Source organism: Stegodyphus dumicola, chromosome 6 (assembly GCF_044657685.1).
Source record: "Stegodyphus dumicola isolate Sdum_Otavi_A_Nest chromosome 6, ASM4465768v1".
NCBI lineage: Eukaryota > Metazoa > Arthropoda > Arachnida > Araneae > Eresidae > Stegodyphus > Stegodyphus dumicola.
Window position 1 is genome coordinate 47880317 of NC_140773.1, and position 12853 is coordinate 47893169.

At 31.2% G+C, this 12853-nt stretch overlaps 1 protein-coding gene across 5 annotated transcripts in view; it reads right to left on the bottom strand.

Annotated features, from left to right (window-relative positions):
* Positions 1-12853, bottom strand: part of LOC118197963 (uncharacterized) — a 340325-nt gene that overhangs the window by 5155 nt on the left and 322317 nt on the right. For all 5 annotated transcript variants that reach the window (XR_015041636.1, XM_085818290.1, XM_085818291.1 and 2 more), the window contains 3 exons: positions 9233-9534; positions 4310-4452; positions 3851-4081 (listed from right to left, as the gene is read on the bottom strand). Coding sequence is in view for 4 of the 5 variants with exons in the window: in XM_085818290.1 (XP_085674416.1) it covers positions 3851-4081; positions 4310-4452; positions 9233-9534 (676 nt within the window). In the remaining variant the exon portion in view is untranslated. The remainder of the gene's footprint in view (positions 1-3850; positions 4082-4309; positions 4453-9232; positions 9535-12853) is intronic.

Here is a 12853-nt window from a genome sequence, read left to right on the forward strand (position 1 = left end):
TATGAAAATTAGCATTAACTTTTGTACCATTTCCTGAGGTAAAGTTTCATAGGAAAAAAAGTTACAAGATGATTTAATAATGCAGGGCAGTAATATTCAAACCAAAATTTATTGTGAGATCACAAGGTGGATAAAAATCCTTAAAAATCCCAATAAACAAAAATTTACAGCTTGAAAAAGCTAAAAAACAAAATTTTATCAGGTTTTGCAAAGGTATGTGGCTGAATATAGAAAATATAGTAAAGCCTTGTGTGGACCATGAAAATATATTGTGAGTCTTGATAAACAGTGATTTATCTACATAGAAGAAAAGGTAATAATAATAAGAAAAGGTATATTTTTATCGAGAATGAGAAGAGAAAGATGTATAAACCAGATTCCAATAATGCACAGAAAATTTCAGCGAGATTTAAAACTAAACATAAAAACGGGTTTAGTTTGCTGTGAATTCTGAATAACATTCTATTAATTTTGAAGGCAATAAGACACCACAATCTTCAATAGTAAAAAAAAAAAAGTTGTTGCCATAATGGGAGGTCCCAAAACTCGTGTATATATCAAATGTGATTGGAGGGAGGTCAGCAAAACAAACACAAATATACTACAGCCTGCTGAGAGAAACAGGAATAAAAAGTGAAAAATAAGATATTAGAAATTTTTTTGCTTAATTTTAAACTTTGCATTGTTATGTTTCTCTTCTGTTTGATTTTAATGAGAAGTTCATGAATGCTTCAACACTGGGAAATCGAAACTAAGATAAATGAAAATAAATAATGAAATTAATTCAATATACCATCAGACATGTGTTTTTATGTCTGATATTTATTGAAGAAATTTCACATCTTTATTCCAAAGCGTGAAAACATAAATAATGAAATCAATTCAACATGCTATCAGGAAAGGTGCTTGGTAATTATGCAGTACATGATGCATTGCTTTTAGTTGGTTATTTATTTCTTAGGAGGTGCCACAAAAAGGCTATTTTTAAATTTGTAAGTACGATAAAATGGCAGGAAAAAGAAATAATTAAAACAACGAATTTTAGTGCTGCCATCTAAAAAATGAATAAATAACTAAATGCGGCAGATCGCATATTGTGCGATTACTGTGTGTTTTATGTTTTTTGTATTAGAAGAAATTCCATATCTTTATCCTAAAGATTGAAAAAATACGAAAAGGGAAAAAACAAATACTGAAATCAACTCAACTCTACTATCAAAAATGTGTTTTATGTCCAATATTTACATAAGAAATTCCATATCTTTATCAAAAAGAGTGAAACTCTGCTAATACAAAGCCATTATCCTTTGATAGATTCCATGATAATAAAAGGAACACTGTTACAGTATTGCACGTACACATTTTCAACATATTCATTCAAAGTCCCTTCACATTTCAGTTATGGGCTATTGTGTTTCTGACAGAGTCATTGTTTTAAGGAAATACAAGCATACTGTTCCTTAAATTTACTAATATTTAATAAAATATGACATATTATACAGTGTAAGTTACTGGAATAAATTGAGCACATAAAAATGCAAAATTCATTACAAATTACACTGGGGAATAATTTGCAAAACAATTTCTGTTGAGTTTGATTTTTGAGCTGTTTTAGGGTTAAATAGGCATGCTGATTACAAAACTGTACTTAGTTTTCTACTACCATGTCAAGTTTTTCCTCTACACATTAGGTGAATGTGATCAGTCTCCACGGCATCGAATGTAGATCACAGGACTACTGTTCTCCTATTGGCTGACATAAAGCCTCCAGTAGGTGCTGGGTGAATGATGCCATAGGAGACCAGCGATGGGTGCATACTTGTCTAGCCTAGCAAAGTTAAGCCTGAGATACTGTAGTGAGACTTGTATGTCACTCTGATACAGTGATATTCTGACGTGGAATCCGAGTTCTTGCTTTTATACAAGGTTAGTAGTGCTTAGTGTTTATTTATATACTATGAACTTAAACCTTTCTTTATGTCTGCCTCTGTTAGCTTGTGTCATAAATGCTTAAACAGTCTCTATCTGTTTCGTTACATATGTGGCAGTTTTAACATTTCCAGTCAAAGGATAACTATCTGTACATTTGTCAGACAAGCCTATTTTGTTTATTTTAAAGTGAAAATTGGTGATCGCGATAAATCATGTCCCCCCTCACAAAGTGTGCAAGCAGTGTGTTGAGAGTTTAAGGATGTGAATGGAGGGAAAGCGTTCTAAACTTCCATTTGGTAAATTTATGATTTGGCAAAAGTCTAAAGATCACTCATGCTATTGCTACTTTTGCATTGTGAACATTTCAGGTTGTGAAAAGAAAAACAAATATAAAGTAGAGTATCCTAGTTTACAGCTGTATGTCCACTGCCTCCCTCAGCTGAACTCCCAGTATCAGTTTTCAAAGAACTACCCTATCTGGAAATAAAGGAATAGGATTTTGGTGAATAATTTACACTAATGATGAAGATTTTAAAATTGAAGATGATTCCATTTGTAAGGAATTTGACCAGCATGAGTTGAATGATTTGGCATGAGAGTTGGAACCATTAAAAAATCTTCAGAGCTGTTAGCATCAAAAGTACATGAGAAAATCTTGCTTGAAAAAGGAAATAAGGTATTCTACTTTCGATCAAGAGAAGGTGCATTTTTGCAATACTTTTGAAGTAATGATGGATTTGTTATTGCCATAACATACATGGTTAATGGAAGAATTGGGAATTTGAGACTATACTGCAACTCAATGGCGACTGTTCATCGATAGACTTGGAGCTTGAAGGGTGTCCTCCTCCACAATGGAAATTAATTTGGTGCAGTCCCAACAGGCCATTCAGTCTGTTTGCAGGACAACAAAGCTCATGAGAAGCTCAGTCAAATTGGTTACCAAGATCTGACCTGAACCTGAAGATCCAAACATTCTACAACAACCACTTGTCGATAGAAAGAACATTATATTTCCATCTCTGCATACAGAACTGGGTCTCATAATGCAATTTCTGGAAGCTTTGCCACTTGAAGGAGACCATTTCAAGTATCATATTTTGGCATTCAAAACAATAAAGGCTAGCACATTTGATGGTCCACAGATTCTTAAAAAAAGTTCTTAAAAATGCAACTCTGTTTAAAGATCAACTCTTCAATCTCTTCTATGCACTCTCTAAAACAACTTATATACAAAGCTTCAAAAGAAAGCTTGGTTGTCATTCAAAAACATTGTCAAAGACTTTCTTGGAAATATACAAGCACAAAATTACAGCAAGATTGTCCAGCAACCTTTGGAGAGCTTCAAAATGCTTGGTTTCAACATGACATCAAACTGCATTTTTCACATAGCCATCTTGATTACTTCCCAATAAATCTTGGTACAGTCAGTGATGAGCAGAATGATTCCACCAAGATTTGAAGGTCATGGAGGCATGCTACCAAGGTAGATGAGATGTATATTTGATGGCTGACTACTGTTGAAGCATCAAGTAAGAATGACCACAAATTAAACACTCTAGAAAAATCCACACACAAAACATTTTTACCATTTGGTAAAAAAATAAATTACTATTTTATGAAAAAAATTTAACTGGCAGTAACTATATATAACCTTTCATTGAATGAAACTATTTTTCATGAACAGTGTATTTGGTAAGTTTTCCCTTATATGCATATTATTGTACGACTTTACATCTAGATTTATGTTACATCTAGTTCACAAAAAGAATCCTGTAGCTTATGAAGTTAACGTGATAGACAAAAACTGAGGTTATTTTTGGAATCGGAGGTAAATAGTTAATCAAAAATATCTGACAGATCTAAAACAACGAAATTGCTGTTCTCCAGTGTTATGTATTATTTTTCTTAAACATACCATCATATGTTTCAAGGACAGCAAAAGAAGTCAGATGGGATGAAGTACATCTCATAAGTTTTCCATCAACCCCAGATGTTAAAAGACCTTCAAGTGTCCACAATTTTTTATCTTCATCCCAGTAATAGCATCTATAGACCACTCCTTTGCTCTGTGTATCAGTAGCATTTTTATCATGACTTAAGGCAAGATGAATTCCATTTGGCATATCAGATATTTCAAATGGCTTCCCTAATTAAGATAAAAGAGGACACATAAATCACAAATATTTTTCTGTTTATTACAAAAATCTCACAAAGCTACAAAAAGTATCTTTTATCAATACCTATACTTATTCATTTTAATACCTTAAAAATTCATATCAGTGTTTATAATGAATTGTTTTAGACATAGTCAATAAGACTGAGTTTGAGGATATCACCCACAATTTTTTCACCAAGAACATAAAAACATATTTACCATCTTCTGGTTTTCGTAATGTGATATCTATCAGAGGAGAAGTTTTCTTCTTTGATATAGGAAAAGGGGACTGTTCAGGATACAGAGTCAGGGCAACAACAATATCATCACAACTAGCTTTGCCACAATCTCTTTTACGCACCCTTGAAGACAAATTATATACATTTATTATATAATTGTGAAGTATCATGAAAATATTGAATGCATATGAAATTAATTACATAGCACAAAACTATATATTTTAGAAACATAAATCATTTTATGCCACAGAGAAAAGATTTAAAAAATTATTTATAGATTTAAATATGCAAATTATTTTCCCAAAATTACCAGATGTAATTTCATTAATGAATTCAGTATAAAACTTGTCAAAATTAAATATTACAGAGAGTAATTCTGGAAGCTTTATCTTATATTTGCATCTTTTTTCCTTAAAACCCATGACTCTAAAATACAGATGTATAAATAATTGATTTCTGAATGAATATTTACTAATATTTGAGAGTTTTCAACTTCATAAAACTAAATTAAACTTCAGAGAGTGTATAGATAAATATATTGACAAATAATTAAAGATCAATAAATAGACAGGCAAATAATTATAAGAACCAATAAAGCATGTGCAAATGAAGTGTATTGTGTACTATAAAATAAATTAGAATAAAGCACAGGCAATAATAAAGTAAATCACTTTCTATAATCATTACGGATCCCATAACTTGATTGAAAACTTATCACAACTTTATTATATATGAGAAAGTTAATGTAGCTTTTTTCACAAGAAGGCAGCAAAGTTTCCTGTGTCAGAAGTAAGCATTAGTTACAAAAGCAAGTTTTAACAAACAGTTTCATATCATAGTTTGAGATCGTCAGAAGAAGCATATTTAATGCCAGGCGATTTCTGGATTATTGACAAAAATTAAATAATTAAAATTATTACAAAAATTAAGTAATAAAAAAATTCTTCTTGTACAAATAGCCCATATTTTAAAAACATCACTACAATGATGGACCTACTATTTTATCAGTACTAATGTATCCTTTCGTTGACCATTTTTGGAAAACAAAAACTGTTGCTAGAGAAGGTGATTTTGAACCAATAATGGAATAAGTGTGCCATGACATCATTCAGTGGAGTATTTTCAAAATCATGAGCTAGTTGTACCAGATATCCAATTTGTAACATTGAAAGACTGGCAAAATGGTACATTAGAAAACACCATACAATTGCAACACCTTAGAGATTTGAGATGATTTATGTTACATCTAGTTCACAAAAAGATGACTTTCTATGCATATATTGTAAAGAAAAAAAGAATGTGATTTATTTTGCTAAGAATCAATGAATGCGCTAATGAAGACAAATTCTTTCTCTCTCTTTCAGTCAGGGTTCAATTAGAGGCTCTAAGCATTTAAAAGATTTTGGTACCGTTATTTATGTTTACGCTAGTTTTTTCTTCATTCCTCTTTTCTCTCGATTTTGGTTTAGCTTCGTCATGCATGATACCTTTTATTATGCATGGTAAAACAGGCTGTTAAGATTTTAGTTAAATTAACTTTAATGCTGGATAGATTTTTATTTGAACTCTGAAACAAATATTTACTAAGTTCAAACTGTATCAATGACAAGGCATCAGAAAGGTGAAAAGATCCTTTTATTCTACTCAAGAATGAATTTACAGATGGCACTCCTGGTGCTTACAAACATAGTCAATACGTTTGGGTGCAACACAGAGAAAAGTATTAAATTAAAGCTAAGTTAAATAATCAGCTTAAGCTGCATAGAGATAATTAGCACAAGCTGGCTACTAGCCATATGACTGACATACACAAACCGGCAAATAAATTAGCAATCTTAAATATCAATGAAACAATATGGTCAAATGGCGAAACATGTTCTATCTGAAGTAACTCAAACACCAGCTTATATAATATCTTTCTACCCTACTTTGCATAACACGCAAAACTGAAATATCACTCTGGCAAGAAATGAGAGAAAATAGAAAAGGTACGTAACTGAACAAAATTGGTTAGTTTAAAATTAAATACTTCCTTAAAAGGCAATGAGAATTTTTTTCATGCTCCCTTTTCTGAATACTTTAAAACTGTTTTGTGATGCTTCTTTTCCCTGATGCCTTAAGCACATGCTTATATCGCTTAATGCAGCCCTGCTCTTAGAGCATATGTAACAGTTTTTATAGTTATGAGTAAAAAATACATTGTAGCTATCTGTCTATTTTTCATTGTACATGAAACATAAGATGATTGTATGCCAAAAGTATATTTAATCTTGGATATGAGATTTCACTTAACACAGCTTTTTGACAAAACCATTTAAAGCACATGGATGATTTAGTGTAAAACTAAATGCCAGATTCAAAAACAACTGAATGCTACATACCAGATTGAAAATCAAATAAATTAATCAAACCTTTCTTTGTCAGTCACACTCAAGAAAATTTTTATTTAGAAAAGTAATGCAAACATTGCTTCGTTAAAATCTAATTAAAATTTACATTTTATATATAGAAATAATCAAAAAGAGCAGAATGAAACCACAGCTGTCCATTCACATGCATTTTTATGGATTAACAGCATTACTAAATTTCTTTTACTGGAGTGAAAGGCATCAAATAATTTTTATTATGCATCAATTAAGGAGCGGGATTCATTAATAAAAAAGGTTTCCTGAGTATTTCAGAAACATCACATCTGTTACAATAAGTAAATTTATAAGATATTAGATAGGTTGATAATCCAAAGTTCTGAAATCCTAAAAAATATATGAATGACTGGAATCTAAGAAAGATAATGAAATCTAATTTGTTATTTCATTCTTCAGGATATACATTGCATATTCGTAATTTTTAGGTTTCACCATTCGAATATCATTACTACAAAGTAAAAAACTCATATTCAAATTACACAACCCATTAGAAGTAATTGATAAACTCTATTGTTTCTTTTATTTCCTTTTTGTCTTAAGATTATATTTTAGCAATTTTTACAGATATTTAAAATAAAGTAATAATTACTTTTAGACTACTGAATGGAAAAATACATTGACCAGAGCTATAAGTAAACTTTTACAGATTTATTCCATAAAATTTTTATTAATGCCTAGTCATTCTCTAAAAACATTCTTCTGTACCATATTTTGTAACATCCTGCTTTTATCTGATTATTATCAATAGCATGCACTTTATTTCTAATGTGCCTTTTTCTGAAGTCTCTTTAGTCAATCATGAACAAAAACTTATCAAGGAAAATTAAATTCTTTATCACTATACTTAAACTTCATTAAGTACTTCACAAAACTATAGTGATGCAACATAAAGCTACTACAAGATGACTATATATCAATATATATTTTTGTTAAACTCAATTCATTTTTGTAAATCAAATGATGTGTAATTGGTATTACTCAGTTATAATACTCTTTTTCTAACTGAAATTTTTGTTCAATTTTCTGAGAATGTATAATGATTAAGAAACAAATTAAAGTAATAAAATGCAAAAATATATATAGTATGGATGAAACATTTAAAAATTTTGAAAATTTTTTTGGTACTTACGTATTATCGCACCAGGTTGGCACGATTTGTAAGTTTGAGTAAAAAAGTATGAATAGAAAGAAAATGTACATTTATTAATTACAGATAATTTTTAATACAGTTTTTTATATTATTTTGTTTTAAAATATAAAATAGCAATTAAACCCTTCTGGTTTCGAATTTGAATAAGTTGCAGAATTATTTTTTCGGCGGAAATCTTTTGGCTATTGCTTTTAGCACTGATTGAAAACCGTCTTCGCCATTAACAGCTTGAGCTGTTAATGGCGAAGGCGCCATATAAATTCGATAAGGTATGAGTCAAGATGATGACGGGCTGTTCCTCTCTGTTTTTTGTTGCGCCATTTGGCTGAGCCCCACATGCACTCTACATGTTGTGTGTGAACGCCCGTGTTGGGATCCACAAAGTTATATTTGTGATTAACAGTTCCATGCAGAAATCCAGCATTTTCGAACTCACTTGTATTGTATTCTTTCCAGCAATCCGAATAAATGATGCTTCCTTCCTTGATATTTTCGCAAATTTTTTCCATGAGGGTAACGGTGCTTCTGTTAGGTACAGTAACCAAAAAAGTCTCTTTCTTTTCTCGGCAAATTCCGCCGAAAACCCATTGCTGTGGTAGTACACGCCCAGTGTTATTTTTTCTTTTTAAAAAACTACGTATAACACGTAGGTTTGCCGTAAGTAGGGTTACATTAATATTAATATATACATTAATATATATAAATTTATATATTAATTACATTAATTTATATAAAAATACACATTAATATATATAAAATACATTAATATATATAAAAATACACAATATTAATATTATAAATCTAAGTAACATTCAGAAATAAAGATAGTCTATAGTAATCAGTTATGTAATGCATAATTTTGCAAAATATACATAATCTCGCAAAAAAATTTAATAATTAATAGCAACACAACAGTTTTTAATAACAGAAATTAAATTATGTGTATTTGGATTTTTAGGCTTGTCATAATATAAATGGCATTTTATTTTTACCATGGAGATTAGTGTTACAAATACTCAATATGATGTTAAGAAAATGAAAAATTAAAATTAAAAAGTAATTGAAATCTTTGGACTAGTCAAATATAACTTACACTAGAAAATAATTAATATGAAAATATTGCATAATTTTAAAGCATTTTTTTCCTGAGAAAGCATATTTTCTGTTATGGGAGGAATAGATGAATTCAGCATATGAATATCACACAGAAACTAGTGCTTAAATGGCACCCAACTGTTATCAAATGTTTGAACATCAAGATGCACTTAAGAACGAGAACACTTTTAAAAATGAAATATTTAATTTCCTGTCATAATTTCAAACATACTTTTCTCGAACTGACTCTTCAAACCTCACAGAACCTTCAACTTCTCCATTATTAGTCTTGGCTTTGATAGAAATTGGCTTGCGATCTAAAAGTTGTCTAAATACCAAGGTAGATGGAAATCCAGAATTATTTGAAGCTAAAAGCACTCTACTTCCAAGAGATGATGATGCACTTATTTTTTCAACAAACATATCTACAGTTTTTTTCACTCTTAAGGAAACTTCTGAATCTGAATTGCGATTCTGAAGAGCTTCAGCAGCATTGGAATGGCCTTGAGTTAAAATGGCTTTTGGTATTTTAACCTGTTGAAAAAAATCATTATATTAGTTCATAATGTATACATAGTACATAGTTACAAAATTTTCCAAAATACCATTCTTTGTTTGTTTTCTTTTTATTAAATAAAATAAAAAGTTACCTAGGATGTTCAAAAGTAGATTACAAGCTTTATTTCCATATATATCAATTTCAGAAAAGCAGTTGCAAGTACTAAGTTCCTTAAACCACAAAATTTTCTGACAATAAATTTATAGTTAGTTATAAACACAATTTTTTCACATTGTTTTCAAAGATTTAAAATCTAAATTAATTAAAGGTTCATTATGCTTCATTCACAAAAAGTTTTCAACCTTTATGCATGAAATTAAAAAAGATATGCATAATTTATATTTTAAAGGGACCAGTTCTAAAATTAATAATGAATGTTGTTTTATTCAATATAAAACCATAAATTGCTAGAATCAGCAAATTTTTAAAAATTAGTACCTAAATTTGGCTGAAAAATTGCAAATTTTGATAGCTAATACATACAGAAAAATAATCTAAATTATTAAATTATGCTCTGAAATATCTTCACAAATTCGTCTCATAAAAACATTAAATTTCTTGCATTTAACTTACAATGTTAAATCTGGAACATTTTGCTAAGTGGAATTTTTATTCTAGAAAGCTCTCATGTCTTTTGGATTTCATATTTGATAAACTAGCCTTCCACCAGTGCTGTAATTATTTTCCTGATATTCTCTCTCTATCTTACTTCAAGAACCTTATAATTGGAACCATTAGTCAATATTTAAGGAACGAAAACAGTCTCTAGTCTCCTTTCTTGAAAAAGCCTGTATAGAATTAACATTTCACAATTTTAATTGTTCATCAGCACATAATACTAAGGAAACTGACAAAGACTCAGATGCCTATTTTTAAGTTTCATGCATCTTGCACTTTAAATTAAACTTAGATTAATAAACTAGATTCACATAAGTTAAAATTTTATTTGTCACGCACTCAAGTAATAATAAAAAAGACAAACAAATTACTAAAAACGATTAATCAAAATGGGTTCATGTATCAAAATTATGGGTGCACTATACACTACTCAGTTTTATACTGCTTTCATCTGTTTAGACAATGGTGATAAACACCAAGTGGGTCAAGTGATGCATGTTGGCAATGTTATGTATTAATCGTTTTATTTTCTAGCTTAAGTTGTTTTGCTTATTATTTCAGTTTTGATCTGAAATTGAAGTTCTAATTTTTTTTGTTGTTTAAAGTTGGTTGTAAGTTTAAATTGTAACTTTTGTAAACTTTATATTTAGGTTAGGTTGCTTTAAAAGTTTTTTTGAGTTGAAGTTGTTTAATTTTAATTTGAGTTTAGGGACTTAAGATTTTTGGTTTTTGTATCCTGTTGTTTTGACCCTTAAGGTTGTTAACTTTTAACTTTAATTTTTTTTAAAGCCTTGTTGCTGCACCTTGGTGTGTTAATCTTTTTTTCTTAACCTTAAGTAACTTAATTTGTATCCCTCTTTCTTTTAAAGTTAAACGAATACATATTTTTTGACTGGCGGTAGGAAAAAGTGATTGTAATTGTAATTCAATTTGGATAATATGTGTGTATACTTTAATTGTGAACGAAGAAACAATTTTTATAGTGCTGACATTTTTATTATGAATTATAATGTTGTGTAATTAGTAGTTGCATTTTTTTAATTTCCCAAAGTCATTTTTGTATTAACTTGGTTCAAAGAATTTTCACCTCTTGCCCTCGACTTGGAATTCATTCTCGGAAACTCTTATCAGAGGTTTTACTGCACCCCAAAATTCCTTTCTCCCAAACGAAAAACCATATGTGGGGGGTGAAGTGCTGGATGGATACACCATATGGTGTTTCCCGAAAGAGGACCCTGTTTTGCTGGACAGGCGAGCCTGGAGCAGTTCTACAACATATTTTATGGAGGGGAAAATATTTGTTGAGTTAGAAGCTTTGCATTGTCAACTGGGAGCTCGAGCGAGGCTAGTTTATTCCCCCCCCCCTTGTTTTCATCTGCGGGGCTTGTTGACAGATTTGGTGTGGCCTTGGAAGCTGCATGGAGGAATGGAGATAAATGGCTCTTCTGGTAGTCGGGAAACCCTTTTCCCGTGAAGATTTTCTCGGTTCAGGTTGCTGGTTTTGGCTTCCTGCTGATCAACATCTACGCCAAATTTTCAAAAAACGTGCCAGCTATTAAAGTGGCTGGCAATCATACGTAATAAGTAAAGTAGCTGCGCAGTGTTTTAGGAGAGAGGGAGATAAGGAAACCATTTTGAATAACACGTTAGTTTCTGAAGGAAGGGACCAAGGAGATATTTTTGTTGTTTTCGATGACTTCCAAGATGCAGAGAGGGGACCAGCCGACTGCGTTCCTGAGTAGACTAAGAAATTAAACAACTTACACCGAAGGACGGAGTAGTAGCACCTGACTTGCAGAATGGCCAGCATTTTGGTGATGACCGGAGTCCTGCCGGTTGGAAGTGGTTGTGGGGTGGAGAGCCTGACCTCCGAAAGTGCTACCCATTATTAATTCTGATTGTTTTTCTTTTACAGAAACCCCTACCAACGAAATCGTTATTTCCAGCTCTGTTACAAGAACCCAATAACGTTTGATGCCTTCGAAAGGTGAAATTGTTAAATTTGTAAGCAGGTATGTTAAATTTGTTTCTTCAGAGTGTAGGGTTTATATTTATTTTAACTAACATTTATTTTAAGTTTAAACTATCTTTCCTGTCAATCCTTACTTTTCCCTGGAACTGCCAATGCCAGAATATGTAAATTTGAGTAGAACGCGCAAGCATTCAAATTATCAGCGGAAGTAGTATGATTTAAATAGAAGGAAACAAGTTCGGTGAGAGAGAGTTATTCTTACTTAGTGAGCGCGGAGGTAGTTATAGAGATTTGAAAAACCCCGCGTTGCGGCCTATGTGCTTGGCGGGAAGTAGTTGCAATTGTTCCAGTGAGCTTCAAGTCTGCTGAATTAGCAGCCGTATTGTAAAACGCAGTGAGTTAGTTATTTGAGAGAGCCTCGTAGTTAGAATATTGTCTTTAATTTCTTTTCAGGTTTTTATTTTTATTTTGATTGCCGAGTTGGCACCATTTGTAAGCGTCAAGAGAACGCAATTGTAAATTAGTACGTTGAATAAAAAGGGACTTAAACCCTTTATAAGACTCTGTGGTTTATACAAGCTTTCACAGTCACCTCTTGGTTGCGTGCTAGTTAGAGGCGCGCAACGTTATAAGAGTAAAGGCAGACCTGCCGCCACCCTTGTTAAAAATGTAAATTATTCATACAAATTTGCTCATTAATAAAT